Source organism: Diceros bicornis, chromosome 30, assembly GCF_020826845.1.
Source record: "Diceros bicornis minor isolate mBicDic1 chromosome 30, mDicBic1.mat.cur, whole genome shotgun sequence".
NCBI lineage: Eukaryota > Metazoa > Chordata > Mammalia > Perissodactyla > Rhinocerotidae > Diceros > Diceros bicornis.
This window is the reverse complement of record NC_080769.1, coordinates 7,826,824-7,845,971: the sequence shown is the minus strand read 5'-3', so window position 1 is coordinate 7,845,971 and position 19,148 is coordinate 7,826,824. Positions and strand designations below refer to the sequence as shown.

Here is a 19,148-nt window from a genome sequence, read left to right as displayed (position 1 = left end):
ACGTTATTAATGATTTTATGTTTGCTATGTTTATTATGACTTATAGGAAAAGTGTTGGTTTTCTGCCTTGTCTGGATTCTCTGAAATTGAATACACTGAACGTTCTGTAAGAGGACTTCACCCTTGCTATTATCCAAACAGTGATATTCATATATAGGGTTTATTAATACTGTTTCCAAGTGAACTACTTTGCAAACACTGAACATCTATGTCACATATACAAAGTATTTCTGGTGAAAATGTTCTAAGAATAAACACATTTGAAGCAGGGTTGTTTTGTTTCCTTCTTTTAAAATTTCATAACATAACAGAATTCTCGTGAGCTACGACTTTCTATTCTGAGAGTGACTTACCTTAGTTTTCTCCCCCGGTTTTTGTACTGATCATCAATGTCATGATCTTCCCCATTTTTTTGTAAAATGCAGACTGAGAAAAAAGATTCCAAAATATTAGAAATTATAGAAAAGTTATTAGATTCTATGTCCATTGTTAGCTATGACCATGCCCGATTTATTTACTAACATCCTACCTTTCCATATTCCACATCTTGGAACAATGCTGACGGGAAAGAAACACTTGTTCTCTTAATTGACGAGTAAAGGTTAAAGTCATCATCTTACCTATTGAGGCCAGGTTCCTGAAAGTTTCCTGCATCACATCTCTGTAGAGTTTCCTCTGTGAAGGATCCAATAAAGCCCACTCCTCTGCGGTGAAGTTCACAGCCACATCCTCAAAGGCCACTGAGTCCTAAAATATCACAAATATGTGTACAGTAGGATGCATGAGACTGAGAGCACTAAACATCTATGCTCCATTTGTAGGAAGATTATGTATGATTCTGTCATCTCCAAACATTTATTCTATGACTCGATCATCAGAAAGTTACTCTCTGTCCACACTTCCTTATAAATTTAACAGCATCATGAGCACATGGAAATTATTTACACACTTTTACTGGATCACATTACATCTTATTACTCTCTAATAGGAGGGTCCAAGCATGCTAGGAAGTGACAGAAATTCTACACGAATGAAACAAATTTTAAGACCATCAATACCTTGTGAGAAAAACTCATCTCTTTCCTTACTACCCACCATTAACAGCACTCTATGAAACAGAGTATCAAATGTGCATAAAGTTTTAATGAATAAAAATAAAGAGAAGAACTGGAAGCTTTTTTTTCCATTCCCAACATCAGACATTGGTGTCCAGGAGAATTGTGGAAATCCAACTATTAATAAGGTCCAACTGGCCATACTGTTTCTAAAGTACCCCAGTCCTTTAGAAGTAGTCAGGTACACAACAACCCAATTAAAAATGGACAAAAGATCTAAATAGAACCTCACCAAAGAAGATATACAGCTGGGAAATAAGCAATATAATCATGCTCAACTTATATCTTTGGGGAATTACAAATAAAACAACAAAGATTCCACACTTATTAAAAGGCTAAAATTCAAAACACTCAGAACACCAGATATTGGTGAAAAGTGAAGCTACAGGTAATCCTTATTCATTACTGCTGGGAATGGAAATTGGTATGCCTACACCGGAAGACAAGAATTTTCTGTCAAAACTAAACATACTCTTACTACACAGAGTAAGATCCAGCAATCACACTCCTTGGTATTAACTTTCATGAATTGAAACCTTATGTTCACACAAAAACCTACAAAGGAATGTTTATAGGCACTTATTTTTTAATTGCCAAGAGTTGGAGTTAAGCAAGATATCCTTCAAGAATCAAACGGATAATCAATCATTGGTATATCCCATATGATGAAGTGCTGTTCTGTGATAAAAAGAAATGAGGTATCAAGCCATGAAAACACATGGAGGAACCTTAAAAGTATATGGCTAAGTGAAAAAAGCCAATCTCAGAAGGCTACATACTGTACCATTCCAAGTACCTAACATTCTGGAAAGGAAAAAATGATGAGCCATTAAAAAGACCTCTGGCTGTGAAGGATTTGAGGGTTGGTGGGAAGAATGAATGAATAGGTGGGGCATAAGAGATTTTGAGGGAAGTGAAACCACATTGTATGATACAAAAATGAAGGATATATGTCATTAAACATTTGCCAGAACCCACAGATCCTATAATATAAAGAGTCAACGCTAAGGTAAACTGTGCACTTTTATGTATCAATATTGGTGAGTAACTACAACAAATGTACCACTGTCACACAAGACAAAAAAAAAAGTAGTGCAAACTGTGTGAATGCAGAAGGATTATGTGGGAACTCTCTGTACCCTCTCATCAATTTTTCTGGAAACATGAAACTGCTCTGAAATAACTGAAGTGTATTAAAAAAAAAAGATTAAGACAACCTCATAACAACTCATCCCTGATGACTGATGACTGAAACAGGACATCTCTCATCCAACTGATTTCAATAAGCCAGTATGGTGCTCTATGAGCCTGAGACCCATAAGGGAGGTGAAACTTTCATTGAATGCCTTGTTGGAGAGTAGCGCACTGTATACCCTGAGAGGTGCCATGGTTACTATCAGTAGCGTCAAAACTCCAACGTGGATGAGGAGTGTCCTGGTGAGTCCTTGTACTGTGGTCCTAGTTCAGGTACAACGAGGGTTACCTACATTTATATTTTGGGTATCTCTGAGTCAAGAGATTCCTAAAGTTTTTTGTTTTTTTTTTTTAACCACAAAGCTGCAACTCTCAGACAATAGTACAAAAGTCTGTGTACATACGTAGATGGGGCCAACAGTAAGATGACTGCCTGACATCCGGTTAGCTGTGTGACCCTTGGGTTTGGTCCTTTATCAGAGATGTCCCAACTAGGGATGAAGAGCAGCAGCTCTCCACTGAGCCCCATCATGTAGGAATATGTGATGTTGTCCCTAAAGTCTATGCACTCCCCAGAGCTGTGCATTCAGTTAATCCTGAGGAACTTGTGAGGGAACTCTCCACCTGGGAGAATGGTGACCTCTTCTAAAACTAGAGTCTTTCAGGGGACTGAATAGAACAGAGGCCCTCCTCCATGTGACTTAAGTTGGAGAGCCAAAGTTTGACTCCATCATATCACATGGAAGTGTTGGTGGGTATACTGACCTGAGGGGGGTGGTTTCCCGGACAAAGGTACAATGGACAGCTTGGTAGAAGGTCACATGCTCAGTGCTTACGTGCCTCCACTTTCAAGAAAGCCCAGTACATGATAGTAACTGTAGCTCTTAAGGGTATGTAGCATGGAGCCTCAGGCAGTTTCTTGCACTAGACGCCTATGGATAACTTAAGGCCATCGTGGGTACGCCAGGAGGCATGAAAGGAGGTCACTGAGGCCTCTATATTGAAGGAAATCCTGAGGGCACTAACAGGAGTGCCTGTTGTATGGCAATTTTTTTTTTTTTTTTTTGTGAGGGAGATCAGCCCTGAGCTAACATCCATGCCAATCCTCCTCTTTTTTGCTGAGGAAGACTGGCCATGAGCTAAAGTCTTTTGCCAATCCTCCTTTCTTTTCCCTTTTTCTTCCCAAAGCCCCAGTAGACAGTTGTATGTTATAGTTGCACATCCTTCTAGTTGCTGTATGTGGGATGCGGCCTCAGCATGGCCAGAGAAGTGGTGCATTGGTACGTGCCCGGGATCCGAACCCGGGCCGTCAGCAGCGGAGCGCACGCACTTAGCCGCTAAGCCACGGGGCCGGCCCCTGTGTGGCAATTTAAACAGGGTCTAGAGCCTTCTGTGGTAGGGGTACCCATTCAAGGTGGGCCAATTTGCAAGTTACAGCATAAATGGGCTCAACTAAAGTTTGTAACCAAGAAATACACTGCCTGCCCAACAGCAAAAGAACCTAGTAGATGTCGTGTTGCTGAGGGGGCTATGGCTATTTCTTCCCAGTGTCAGGGAGGGAGCAGCTGTCTGATCACCAAAGGATCTTTAGAAACTTAACCAAGGTTTTAGAACCTCACATTATATGTGGGTCAATGGCCCATCCACTTTTTGAAAGCTCCTTTTAAAAATATTTGTATGTTCTGAACGAATGTGAAGTCAATGTCCTCAGAGGAGCAGGTCACTAACGTAATGTCAGACCTGTGTTTCTGGAGCAAAGTGGATGCAGTTCACTGCAGTTCTACCTGCAGAACCTGTGGGATGGCAAGGCTGCTGAGGTTCCCTGAGGGTAACCAGGTAAAGCGTGTCATGTCCCTTCAGAGGGGAAGGCCAAGTGCAGCCGAGAGGCCGTGGACACAGCACTGAACATAACAGACTGAGCCGAATCTGTGAGAGCAGAATGCTTACCAGGTGCTGAGTGGGTGGAGTCAGTAATTTCCATAATGTTGGGGACAGGGTATAGCACTTTTTTGGTGCAACCTCTCTCTCAGGGTTGTGATGATCCAAAGCAAGGTGTCATTCTTTCTTTAAAGGTTTAAGAACAGATTGAATAAGGCTGTTAAAGGGGGAAGCACTGGGGATAATCACTTCTTTAAGTTACATTTGGCCACATTAACTAACTTAACTGGGAAGCTGAGGGCAATGGGGTCCCATTTTGTCAGGCCAATTTGGAAGTAGTAAAGACTTACTTTAATTTTAACTTATGAATTATTGATTCAGAGCTTCCCTCCTCACTAGAGGATACTTTAGGACAATGGGTGTTATGACTATGAGGAATTTAGGCAAGGTGAGCATTCTGCTGTTAAAATGAGCTACACCTATTTGTCCTCTATATTATATTCAGTAAGTCCCCTTAAGGTTATGAGGGGAATTGCTTACATTTAGTGGAATCCCCAGGTATACCTATAATTTGAAATGTAGTTTGCGGGCCGGCCCCGTGGCTTAGCGGTTAAGTGCGCGCGCTCCGCTGCTGGCGGCCCGGGTTCGGATCCCGGGCATGCACCAACACACCGCTTCTCGGGCCACGCTGAGGCCACGTCCCACATACAGCAACTAGAAGGATGTGCAGCTATGACATACAACTATCTACTGGGGCTTTGGGGGGAAAAATAAATAAATAAAATCTTTAAAAAAAAATAAAAAATAAAAAAATATAGTAGAGGAACATGGGCATGGATGTTAGCCCAGAGCCAGTCTTCCTCAGCAAAAATAGGAGGATTGGCAGATGTTAGCTCAGGGCTGATCTTCCTCACAAAAAATAAAAAAAAACATAAACTACGACTAAACAGACATTCCCTGACCAATGGAACATACATACCCACACAGCACTACAGGACAGCTGAGAGACCCACGCAGCTATACATGTGAAGGTGGATGGACTGGCCCCTGGGAAGTGATAGAGAGAGGTGAGTGCAACCCTTCCTTCCTCAGCAGCCCTGTGCACATGCCCAAATGCTTTCCCAGGTGGTGTGAGTGACCACAGTACTGCTGCTGCCCCAAAAGTGGGAGCACACCTTGGCACAGCTACGGGAAGGGGTGGTGGTAGCCTGGGGCCTGTGAGGGAATGCTTTCCTGGTTGGTGAGAGAGCCCACACTGCTCAGACTCTGTGAAGAAGCCCCACTCACCAAGCACGGTGGCTGGCGCGACCGGAAGAAGAGGCGACGGCAGATATACGCACACACGAAAGCGTTCCTGGCCAGCACAAGTGCCCATAGTACCATTGACGCCCCACAAGTGGGAACACCTCCATGTGGGGGAAGCCCGGAGCCTGCGTGTGAACACCTTCGCGGCTGGTGGGACCATCCACCATACCTGCACAACTTCCAGCAGACGGAGTAGGATCAGAAACACAGCTCCTGCTTCCCCCTAGTGGTTGCAGGTGGAATCTGTGACATGACACTACCACAAATGCCCCTGCAAAAGCTTAGTTCATCAAACACCAAGAGAAACTACAGAAACGATTCAGAGTCAAAGGAGAATGACCAATATCCAGAAACCAACTCTGAAGTCACAGAAATTTACAATCCAAATGACAGAGAATTCAAAATAGCTGTCATAAAGAAATTCAATGAGTTACAAGAAAACTCAGAAAGACAGTTCCATGAGCTCAGGAATAAAATTAATAAGGAATATATCACCAAAGAGACTGAAACTGTAAAAAAAAACCAAGCAGAAATTCTGGATATGAAGAACACAATTAAGGAGATAAAAAATAATCTAGAATCCTTAAAAAATAGAGCTGAGGGGCCAGCCCCATGGCTTAGCGGTTAAGTGCGCGCGCTCCGCTACTGGCAGCCCAGGTTCGGATCCCGGGCACACACTGACGCACCGCTTCTCCGGCCATGCTGAGGCCGCGTCCCACATACAGCAGTTAGAAGGATGTGCAACTATGACATACAACTATCTACTGGGGCTTTGGGGGGAAAAAAAGGAGGAGGATTGGCAATAGATGTTAGCTCAGAGCCGGTCTTCCTCAGCAAAAAAAACAGGAGGATTAGCATGGATGTTAGCTCAGGGCTGATTTTCCTCACACACACAAAAAAATAGAGCTGACATTACAGAAGAAAGAATTAGTGAGTCAGAGGATAGAAATGCTTCAGGTGGAGGAGAGGAAAGAACCAAGATTTTTAAAAAATGAAGGAATTCTTTGAGAAATATCCGATTCAGTTAGGAAAAGCAATGTAAGGATTATAGGTATTCCAGAGGGAAAAGGGAAAGAGAAACGAGCAGAGAGCTTGTTCAAATAAATAATGAAAACTTCCCAAACCTGGGCAAGGAACTGGACTTATGAATTCATGAAGCCAAGAGAACTCCTAATTACATCAATGCCAAAAGGTCTTCTCCAAGACATATAATAGTAAAACTGGCAAAAGTCAATGACAGGAAAAATATTAAGGGCAGCAACACAGAAGAAAATAACCTACAAAGGACCCCCTATCAGATTTTCGGCAGATTTCTCCGCAGAAACCTTACAGGCTAGGAGAGAATGGAATGATATATTCAAAATACTGAAAGACTAAAACTTGCAGTCAAGAATACTCCATCCAGTGAAACTATCCTTCAGATATTATGGAGAAATACAAGCTTTCCCAGATAAACAAAAACTGAGGGAGTTCATCGCCACTAGACCTTCCCTACAAGAAATTATTAAGGATACCCTCATACCTGAAAAAAAAAAGGAAAAGATCTACGAAGCTTTGAGCAAGAAGACAGAACATGGTAGCAAATAATTAATTTTTCCTTAAAAGATAAAGGGAAGGAAAGCATCAAAAGTTAACTATAAACACTTCAACTTAGCCACTAACTCACAACACAAAACAGAATAATTTGTGACAATAAATCAGAAGGGGAAGAGGAAAGGAATGGAACCTGCTTAGGCTAATGGAGATAAGGGGCTATGAGAAAATGTACTATCTCATCTACAAGATCTTTTATACAAACCTCACAGTAACCACTAAACAAAAAATCAGAGCAGAGCCACGATTCATAAAAACAGAGAGAGAAAATCCCCACAGAAAAGCACCAAAATGAACGGCAGTCAGAAATACAAACGAAGAGAAACAATAGAAATATAGAACAACCAGAAAACAAGAAATAAAATGGCAGTATTAAACCCTCATATCTCAATAATCACTCTACATGTAAATGGATTGAATTCTCCAATCAAAAGACACAGAGTAGCTGGATGGATTAGAAAACAAGAGCCAACAATATGCTGCCTCCAGGAAACACATCTCAGCTCTAAAGACAAACATAGGCTCAGAGTGAAGGGATGGAAGACAATACTCCAAGCTAATGGCAAACAAAAGAAAGCAGGTGTTGCCATACTTATATCAGACAAAGTAGACTTCAAGATAAAAAAGGCAATGAGAGACAAAGAGGGGCAGCATATAACAATAAAAGGGACTTTCCACCAAGAGGACATATACACTTACAAATATATATGCACCTAACACAGGGAGCACCAAAGTATATAAAGCAACTATTAACAGACCTAAAGGGAGAAACTGATGGCAACACAATAGTAGGAGACCTCAACACCCTACTTCTGTCAATAGACAGATCATCCAGATAGAACATCAACAGGGAAATAGTGGATTTAAATGAAGCACTTGATCAGATGGACTTAACAGATATATAGAGAGCATTCCACCCAAAAACAGCAGAATACACATTTTTCTCAATGTGTATCGAGAAGCATTCTCAAAGATAGACTATATGTGGGGAAACAAGGCAAGCCTCAACAAATTTAAGATTGAAATCACATCAAGCATCTCTTCCAATCACAATGCTGGGAGACTAGAAATCAACTACAAGAAAAAAGCTGGGAAAGTCACAAATAATATGGAAAGGAAGAAATGAAACTCTGTTTGCAGATGACATGATTCTATATATAGTAAGCCCTAAAGAATCCATCAGAAAACTATTAGAAATAATCAACAACTACAGCAAAATTGCAGGGTACAATATCAACTTACGAAAATCAGTAGCATTTCCATACTACTACTAACAAACTAGCAGAAAGAGAAGTCAAGAATACAACCCCATTTACAATCACAAGAAAAAGAATAAAATATCTAGGAATAAATTTAACCAAAAAGGTGAAAGACCTGTACACTGAAAACTATAAGACATTAACTGAAAGAAATTCAAGAAAATATAAAGAAATGGAAAGATATTCCATGCTGATGGATTGGAAGAACAAACGTAGTTAAAATGTCCATATTACCTAAAGCAATCAACAGATTCAATGCAATCCCAATCAGGATCCTAAGGACATGCTCCACAGAAATAGAACAAAGAATCCGAAACTTTATACAGAACAACAAAATACCTCAAATAGCCAAAGCAATCCTGAGAAAAAAGAACAAAGCTGGAGGCATCACAATTCCGGACTTCAAAATATGCTACAAAGCTATAGTAATCCAAACAGCATGGTATTTGTACAAAAACAGACACACAGATCAATGGAACAGAATTGAAAGAGCAGAAATAAAACCTCACATCTACAGACAGCTAATCTTTGACAAAGGAGCCAAGAACATACAAGGAAGAAAGGAAAGGCTCTTCAATAAATGGTGCTGGGAAAACTGGACAGCCACATGCAAAAGAATGAAAGTAGACCATCTGCTTTCGCCATTCACAAAAATTAACTCAAGGTGGATTAAAGACTTGAACGTAAGATCTGAAACCATAAAACTCCTAGAAGACAACATGGACAATACATTCTTTGACATTGGTCTTAGCAGCATCTTTTTGAATACGATGTCTAGTCAGGCAAGGGAAACAAAAAATAAACAAATGGAACCACATCAGACTAAAAAGCTTCTGCAAGGCAAAGGAAAACCGTGAACAAAAAGAAAAGACAACCTGCCAACTGGGAGAAAATATTTGTGAATCATATATCCAACAAAGGGTTAATTTCCAAAATATATAAAGAACTCATTTGACTCAACAAAAAAAAAACAACTTGATCAAAAAATGGGCAGAGGATATGAACAGACATTTCTCCAAGGAAGATTTATACACGATCAACAGGTGCATGAAAAGAAGTTCAACATCACTAATTACTAGGGAAATGTAAATCAAAACTACAATGAGATACCACCTTACACCTGTCAGAACGGTTGTAATCACCATGACAAAAAGTAACAAATGTTGGAGAGAATGTGGAGAAAAGGGAACCCTCATACACTGCTGGTGGGAGTGCAAACTGGTGCAGCCTCTATGGAAAACAGTATGGAGATTCCTCAAAAAATTAAAAATAGAAGTACCCTATGATCCAGCTATCCCACTACTGGGTATTCATCCAAAGATCTTGAAATCAACAATGGAAAGATATTTATGCACCCCTATGTTCACTGAAGCATTATTCACAATAGCCAAGACGTGTAAGCAACCCAAGTGCCCTTCTGCAGATGACTGGATAAAGAAGATGTGGCATATATATACAATGGATATATATACTCAGCCATAAAAAAAGACAAAATTGTCCCATTTGCGACAACGTGGATGGACCTTGAGGGTAAGTATGCAAAATAAGCCAGACAGAGAAAGACAAATACCACATGATTTCACTCATCCGTGGAAGAGAAACACATGGGTAAAGAGAACAGACTAGTAGTTACCAGAGGGAAAGGAGGCTGGGGTGTGGGCAAAAGGGAAAAAGGGGTGCACACATATGGTGACGGATAAAAGTTAGACTAAGGATAGTGAGCAGGATTCAGTCTATACAGCAATCGATAAACAACAATGTACACCTGAAATTATACAATGTTATAAACCTTTATGATTTCAATAAAATAATTGAAAAAAAAATGTCCAGGCCTAAGAAAATCACAACCTCAGAAAGGGCATCTCCCCCCACCCCCATGTGCACGTGCACCCCCAGCTTTCCAGGGCTCTGCAGCTCCTCTCAGTATAGAGGCTCCTTCCATGGGGGGTGTGAGCAGTAGGACACCTGCAGGGGGAGGCTCCCCAGGAAGAACAACTGGGCCTTCAAGTCCTTCCCTGTGCAGGCCCAAGGGGGCCTTAGCTTAGACTCACTGCCCTCAGGCCTCTGGCCCCACTGGAGCCCCTGTGGAACAACACTGTTATTTAAATGATACAAACCCAGAGTTTCAACAATCCAGCAACATCTCTCAAACCCATTTTTTATGTGAAAGGAGGGAAAAAAACTGTAAGGCACTTTCACTAGTTCAAGCAGAAAACCCCTAATTTCTGTTCCTTTAAGGAAAAAAGATGTCAATTTTAATTATTACTAACATGGCAAGACTGTTTTGTAAAAATTAATCACACTTGAACACTTGTGGTCTGCAAGTCTAAGCCTTGAAATGTCATTTTAAAACACTCAAAAGTAAAGAACAGACCGCAGAAACTACACATGCTCAGGGGAGGAAACACTGAAAGCAGAATTCTCAACAAATGGAATGCAATATCTCACTTTTTCTGAAATTTACCTCTTTCTTGCCAGTTTGGAAATATTTTACACTGTCTTTCAAGCTCAATTAAATACATTTTACCCATATTGAAAAACGGAGACTTAAATAAGTGAATAAATCTTTTCAAGATGACAAAACCAGGGAGGGGCAGTGCTGACAGCGCAGACCACCCAGGAAAGTTTCAAAAAGGAAGCTCCACTCAAAGGACTTCCCAGAGGCTGTCTGCGCCAAGACCCTGGGGGGAGGGGCACAAGGGTTTCACACAACGTAGTTCCAGGTGGTTATAGGCTGCTTTTCTCTCGTGTAAAATATCCACAAACATTATTTTTACAAAAGAGCCAGCCATGGCTCTGGGGGAAAAGGATAAACAAAATACTGTGTCTGTTTGAAATGCACCAAGAAGGACAAATAGTCGATAACGATGCTGTGAACTGGAGACGGGAAATTAGCTTTGGGAACGCGGTGAGAGACTGGAAATTTAGGCATTTGTTGTCAGCCCTAGGAAGGGTGGCCTAACCCTAGACAGAGTGGTGGGCACGGTCGTGGATTTGAGACTGTACTCCCCAAATATATGGAAAATTCAGGGAAAAAAGGTTCCCCCTGCGGAGAAAGGAGGGACTGGGTCCCTCCCCACGGACCACAGCTCCTCCCACGCAGGGGCCCCGGAGACCGAGTCACGATTGTCCCTGATGTCCCCCCCGTGGTCACCGCACCATCTGGGGACACGCGGGGCTGCGGGCGCAGAGCTGCGCAGAGAGGCTCCGGGGCCCAAGTCGCCGCGCGCAGTGACCACAGGACGCCCGGGGTCCCGGCTGCCGGCCCCGCCCCCACGCTGCGGCCGGAGGGGACTGAGGTCCGAGCGGCGCCACCGCGGACTCGGGTCCGCAGACTCGGAGGTGACCGCGGAGAGGCCGGTCCCGCCCAGCCCTCCTCCCCGTCTCCTCACCCGGGGCCGCGCACGCGCCATTTCTAGTCTCCTGGGTCCCCATGAGTCCTTCCTATGTAGTCCACGGCCAGTGCAGATCACAGCGTGACAGGGGCCGCAGCAGAGGCACCAGGGACTGTGAAACGCAGGCGACGCGCGACTGTGAGCGAGGCCAGAATACGGACGTCCACGCCGGTGCGTTGCGTCGCCCCGCCCACAGCGCCAGCACCGCCCCTAGTTGGACAGTTCCCAAGGCCGCGCCCCCTCGCCGCTGAGTGACATCACAGAGCGAGGACGCTCGGCTCCAGGGAACCACCTTCCCCAGGAGGGCCGGAATCTGCCCCCATCTGGGTCGCACCTTCCTGGCCTGGGGCTGACTCCCTCTTCCCGCAGCTTCTGCAAAACGAGTGGTCACAGGTGTGCACTGGGAATTTCTGATTCAGTTTCAAGAAGGAGCAAGTGCAGACAAGACGGTGCCCGGGCCAGGACAGACTGGAAAAGAGGCTCTTATGTCCTCTAGGGGTCAAGGGCTTGGGGTAAGGCTGCGAGGCCACTCGTGGAACACTGACCCTTGTTTAGAAACGCAGACGCTTAAGTGTGACCTTACCATCTATAACAAAGACTCTGGCTCCATTTTGATCTTTCCTCCTTGCCAGCGTTCAGCCTTCCACCCGTCCCTGCACCACCCCCACTCATTTGGTTCTCAAGATCAAGAATCCCGGGGCACTTGACTCGCGTGGGAAGTTGGAACCTCACAGCCCTAGCTGGGTACAGGGTCTCTTCTCACCAACCACAAGCAATGAGATGTGTTCACCAAATTCTCAAGTGTACGTTTTACACTGGAAGGAGATTGATTTTGGATCAGTTTTTTCGTGTGTCCCTAGAGGTTTGAAATGTAAACGGTATAATATCCCTATGGCAGCTGATTCCCATTTTCACTACTATATTGTTATGTAAATATGGGATGCAACTGGAAACTCTGTTCCCCCCAGCTTTAATGAGGTATAATTGACTAATAAATGTGTCTGTACTCAAAGACTACAACGGAGTGATTCGATATATTTATTCTGTATTGTACAATTGAAATTAGTTAAGAGAATGGCTCTTAACCATTCTCACCACACAACCACACACACACACACACAAGGTAACTATGTGAGGTAATGGATGTGTTAATTAACCTGGAAATTCTTATATGCCTAAAAGCCTGGATTGCAGAGCTTGAATGCATTTATTGATTTACTTCAACAGCTTTGTTGAGATGTAATGCACATACTGTACAGTGTGGCCCGTTAAAGTGTACAGTTCCACGGTTTTCAGTATATTCACAGATACGTGTGATCATCACGATATTTTTTGAACATTTTGTCACTTCAAAAGAAACTCCTCTGCCCTTTAGCTATCGCTCCCAATCTTCCCATCTTCCTCCTCCAATCCCAGCCCCAGACAAGCACTCATATGCTTTCTGTCTATAGTTTTCCCTATTCAGGTCTTACATATGAATAGAATTATATAATATATGGTCTTTGTGATTGACTTCACTTAGCCTTAGCATAATTTTTCAAAGCACATCCATGTTGTAGCATGTATCAATACTTGATTCATTTTTATGGCCGAATAATTCCAGTGTATGGCTAAAACACATTTATCTACTCATCCTTTAAACGATATTTGGATTTGTTTTCACCTTTTGGATTCTATAAAGGTGCTAAAAATTCATGTACAAGTTTTTGTGTGAACATGTGTTTTCATTTTTCTTGGGCATACACCTAGGAGAGGAACTGATGGATCATGTGGGAATTACAGGTTTAAGTTTTGAGGAACTCCCAGACTGTTTTCCAGAGTGTCTGCACCATTTTATATTCATACCACCCACGTAGGAGGGTTCCAATTTCGCCATGTATCCTCGACAAGATTTGATATTATCTCACTTTTTTATTCTAGCCATCCTAGTGGTTGCAAAGTGGTATCTCATTGGGGTTTTGATTTGAATTTCCTTGATGACTAATGATGTCCAGCAGTTTTTCATATGCTCTTGGCCATTTGTCTACCTTCCTTGGAAAAACGTGTATGCAGATCCTTTCCAATTTTTAAATTGAGATATTTGACTTTTTATTATTACGTTATAATAGGTCTTTATACATTTTCAATACATGTGCCTTTTCAGATATATTACCTCTTCTGAAGTCGGCTTTGTGTGAAATTAATAGTTATTTTAAATTCAGTCTGGTCATTCAAAATCTCTGTTGTACCCAAATCTTGTGTTGATGATTGCTTTGTCTCTTTAAAATGTTTTTTTCTTTCCTTTTCGTATGCCCTCTAATTTTTGATCTGAAACCCAGACATGATGTATGAAGAAATAGGATTTCAGATGAATAGACCTTTAGAGTGACGTGTTATTTCTTGAATGGATATCAGACTATGTTTATGTTTGCTGCAGCTGGAGGTGTCAGGGGCTTCATAGTCTGTAGCTTCCTTGTACTTATCTCCCTGGTGTGTTTGGGTTTCCCTAGTAGCTTATTCTTAAGTAGACTCTGTGTCCTGCAGGTCTATGTTTTAATCCACTGTTTTTATACTGGGACCCTGCTGATGTGGTGTCAGGTATTTGAAAGGGCAAATGTCCCCTTCTGTTACGATTAAAACTGCAGTATTTGGTGGTAAAGAATCCCTGGATTATGAACTTCAAAACAGGTTCTCAGCACTTATATTTCCTCCACTTTTGTCAGAGAGGAGCCTGAAGTGACTGCAGGTGTCTATTCGCACTTCAGATAAGACTCTGGCACATTAGTTTCCTTTGCGGGAAGGTCCAAGTTACAAAGAACAAAATACTTTGTGTGCATATCAAACTGTTTTCCTCCATTTCCTGCATGAAGCAGGAGGCAATGTATTCCCATCTTCACTATGAGAACCAGGTTGGGCTGCTGAAGGAAACGTTCATGAACTGTGGGGGCCCCCTAAGGCTGGCCCCCCAAGAGCATTTAACTCTCAAGATAATCTATACTGTGTCTCCAGCAATTCACATATTACAGTTTATGTGTTCCTAGATGTTGCCGGCTCCAGTGGCTTCCATTCTGGGTAAGTGGTTTTTCTCTACCAGTCTCTTGTTTGGGGGTCATTGGTTTTGATACTGGCTCAACAAGAGCTTGACATACGGGAAGCCATTTTTGTAGAAAGGGAGCCACGTTGTAACTATGGAAAACCTCTAAGTAATTAACCCAGCTGGACGTACTCTGGCTTACATGTAAGCTAGAGAATAAATAACTGAAACATAAAGAAAACCGCATTAAGCATTATGACTTATGACCCCTGCTTAGCTTTATACCTCCCAGCTGCGATAAGAGAGTAACTTTGTTCTTTTGAGTTCCTTAGAAGTGTAGCAACCCCCAGTCTTTGGTGCCAGATGGACAACCTTCTTGACCTTCTCCTCCAACAACCCCTGGAGAGAGATTCTGTACTGGTATACATCATCAATGACAGCTGAAAAGTCTTGTGTGGTGTCAGCAACAGATGCTGTGGCGACCCCCAGTGTGCAGCATCAGATAGTCAACATTCTGGACCCCCTCCTCTATAGGCCACTAGCCCTATATAACTGCTTCAAGATTCTCTATTCTCTTTAAGATGGTTCTTTGGGACACGAGTCCACCATCTTCTGATTAGCTGGCTTTTTGCTAATAAAAGTCCTTTCTCTACCACCATCTTGCCTCTTGACGGATTGGCTTTTGTCCTGTGGTGAGCAGATCAAGCCCTTTGTGTGGCAACAGGGGCAACTTTACAAAAGAAGTTGTTGTTAGTGTTGTGATGAGACAGCTAGATCATTTGCAATGGCCAAGGGATCTGTAAAAATGTGCATGAGTTTGATTCTTAGCTGGGGAATTTTTGGGTGATAGCATGACTGTCTGGGGTTTGAGTAACTGATCTCATGCTTGGGTCCAATCTTTGATCCAAGATGGCCTGTTTGATCTAGGAAAAGAACGCAGCATCTCTGCACTGGACTCCATCAGGCATCATGGCAGCACACTCTCTATAAAGTATATGAACACGCCAGCTACTCATGGGCTCCCAGATGACTCCCCAAGTGGCCACTGTGCCTGTAAAGGAAGTGTACTCTCCCACATGGATTATATCAATCAGAGAAGAGGGGAACACACTCCCTCCTCTAAGAAGGATATGCCAGAAGCACAGTATTTCGTTCTACACTCTAAGTTCCCATATCTCTTCAATGAAGGGGTCTCTCTGATTAGCAAGCATGAGGGGTCCTGCATTCATGGCCTAAGGCAAAATGAGAAGCTGGCTGTGGAAGACCATCAACTCAGGCCCTGGGAGGGCCTCTAGTTACAAAAAGACTCTGTCAGTTGCCAGCAGTGGCTTCTCTAATTGTGTGCAGCACTGGATGAGAATAATTTCAGTACAAGAATGCCTTGGGCAACTTATGTTCACTGTGAGGTTTAGAGACTCTTGGATGCATAATGGGAGGCCGCTAAAGCCTCTATGGTAAAAGGGTGTGTTAAGGGAGGCATTAATGGAGGGATTGATATTTCAAAAAATTCTAGAGCAACATGTTTCCCAATTCAAAGTCAGTCCATTTCTAAGTGTTGTATGAATAAGTAAGCAAGCAGATCCGATAAATATGGGATGTTGTGGTCACTGTGGCTGACAGCTGACAGAATGTGCCCGTGACATGGGTTCTACCACGGCTTCTGTCACCCTCTCAGCTCACAGGCCCCTCCTGTTGCCTCAGAGAAATATTCCAGAGGGGGACACGTGTGGATTTCTAAAGATGTTTCGAAGTAAGCACGCACAGGGTAGGCTTGATGTGGGAAATGAACAGCTGGAAATGGCCTATGGATGGCAGTGAAAAGAACTGATGCTGATGCACATGAGCGAGGATGTCCCCAGGCAGATCCCTTTTGGGACATAATTTTGTTTTAGAACCATAGTATTACTAAAGATCTGTCCATGAACCTGATTTAAACTCAAAGACAGATTCTGGGAGCTCTTTCACTTCACTCCTAGTTATGAGTACAAGATGAGAGCAGGTGCAGCTCTAGAGCATGGTTATTTTTCAATTAAGACAGGGTTGCAAGAAAGGCCGGTTGACGACTAAGTCCTTCTTGTTCAGTCCTCCAATTTTTCCTAAGAAGGATCCCACAGTGATGGAAAGAAGATTTAAACACATAAAAATCAAGGTTCAAGAAAGCTTAACATTCTTCTAGCATATGAAAGCAATTATATTATTAATTTTCCAATAATTATTTAACACATATATAAACATATATAAAATATGTGCACTAATGAGTTTTCACAAATGTATAGAAACACTGCCATCAGAGGATGAAAAACGTACCATCACTCCAAAAGAACACTCTTGTGGTGCCCACTTGAACAAAACCTGTCCATTACATAAATTCACACTAAAAACAAAAGGAAAACATTCCATTTCCTTTGCTGTTTGAAACCTGAAAGCTATTACTGCTGTTTCCCACTTTTCCACACCAATGGCCTGGGCATCTAAGCATATGGAAATGAAACCTGTGAACAGCTACATGTGCTGTGGGGCTTTGTGTAGCATTGAAACTAAAGACTTCCACCCACTCCTGTGATGAAAAGATGTTGAAAATTTCCCATTCTCCATTTATACTCAATTAGGATATTATTCAAAATAATATCTCTGCAGCTCCCCTGAATTATTCCTTAGATGATGACCTCTAAACAACAATGACACCCTCACTCACTCCTACCCTCGTAGAAAAGATATGTCCACACCTCAGCCTGCCTATTAGCTCAATGTTATTTTGTACTTTCCTTCAAAGCCCTTATTTCCATCTTATCCGACAAAGCGTTACCATTTGTTGACCATCTCTTTTCCCACAAACATATAAGCACCAGGACTGCAAGAACTTGTTTCATGTCACTATATCCAAATCCTATCCTGCCTCATTTCTGCTAAATTGGGTACACAGAGTCTAAAGTACATGGCATGTGAGGGATGTTGAAACATTAGCATCAAGAGCACAGTCTCTGAGAAAGAAAGGCTTGATTGGCACAGTGCTCCTGTCTCTCTCCCTTGCTAGGTTTGTATTGTCTCACAATTTACCTAAACTCAAAGGCCTCCGTTGAGTCAAAAAGTTAATATTAAAAATATTATGTAGTATACTAAAGAAGTGAATTTATGTATTTTAACTGAGGTACTTCATGGTCAACAGTGTCTAATACACTGTAGGAAATACATCAGTGTTTTGATAATAAGCAGGAAAGGAAAAAGCTGCCCCAGAGGACCAGGAGCTGCCTGCAGTCACTGCAAGGCCAAGTCTCATCCTGCTGAAGAGAGAAATGCCACTCATCTCCCTTATCAAAGGTACACTGTTACCAAGACAAAACTAAAGGTATTTTGTAACCATACCAGTAAAAATGGTAAAAGATAAAATCCCAAATCATAAAAATGACTAATATCCCCCTCTTCTTACTAACATGACTGACTGGAACTTCTTATAAATTAACTTTAGTTTCACTACGTTGTTTTTGCCTTCTAGAAAACAATGATTAGGTTTACCAAAGATAAAATGTTTACCAAAGATAGAATAAAGTTTACCTCCTCACTACATTCAATACAGAAAACAACTTGCTTCCCTGAATAGCAATCAATCCACAATCCACAATCACATGCCAAAATCTTGTAAGAAGTCCTTCTGAGCACACTGTCACTGTTATACCTCACAGTCCCTTATGGTCTGTAGTCATTCTTACTAGAGTGCATTACATTCCTCTCTTTGATTACAGGTGCAATCCCCCAGGTCACTGGAAGAGAGCACTGAAAAGACATGATTTTAAAGACTTGGGTTAAGAATGAACAAGAAATTAGTTTCATGACAAAAATTGCAACTACAAAAAAATAAAGCTAGCCTAAGGAAAGAATACTTGAATTTGAATGCAAATGATAAATTGAATCACAATGCAAAATGATTAAATGAAGAAAATTGTAAAGTATATCTGAAAATCCATAATTAAAATAGGTTTTAATATATTCTCTAAGGAAATGAAAACCACAGTAATATTTATCACCATATGATAAATTAGAAAACAGTTGATAAAATATACCAATGAAACAACTACAGAAGTGTTCATTTCACAAGGAAATTCAGGTAGTTTTATGTGTGTGTATGTGTGAGGAGGACTAGCCCTGAGCTAACATCCAATGCCAATCTTTCCCTTTTTTCTTGAGGAAGACTGATCCTGGGCTAACATCCATGCCCATCTTCCTCCACTTTATATGGGATGCCGCCACCGCATGGCTTAACAAGTGGTGCGTCGGTGCGCACCTGGGATCCCAACCTGCAAACTCCCAGTCACCACAGTGGAGCACATGCACTTAACTGCTGCGCCACCGGGCGGCCCTGAAATTCATGTAGTTTTAATGGCACACGATCAAACATTAT

At 42.1% G+C, this 19,148-nt stretch overlaps 1 protein-coding gene across 4 annotated transcripts in view; it reads right to left on the bottom strand.

Moving 5' to 3' along the window:
• The window catches only part of LOC131394530 (zinc finger protein 791-like), a 50,275-nt gene that overhangs the window by 2,018 nt on the left and 29,109 nt on the right, over nucleotides 1-19,148 (bottom strand). For 3 of the 4 annotated variants that reach the window (XM_058525901.1, XM_058525899.1, XM_058525902.1), the window contains exons 2-3: nucleotides 621-747; nucleotides 354-426 (exon numbers count right to left, since the gene is read on the bottom strand). In XM_058525901.1, coding sequence (XP_058381884.1) covers nucleotides 354-426; nucleotides 621-747 — 200 coding nt within the window. Of the gene's footprint in view, nucleotides 1-353; nucleotides 427-620; nucleotides 748-11,736; nucleotides 11,878-19,148 lie in introns of those variants that run through there. The other variant, XM_058525898.1, reaches the window with a different exon arrangement.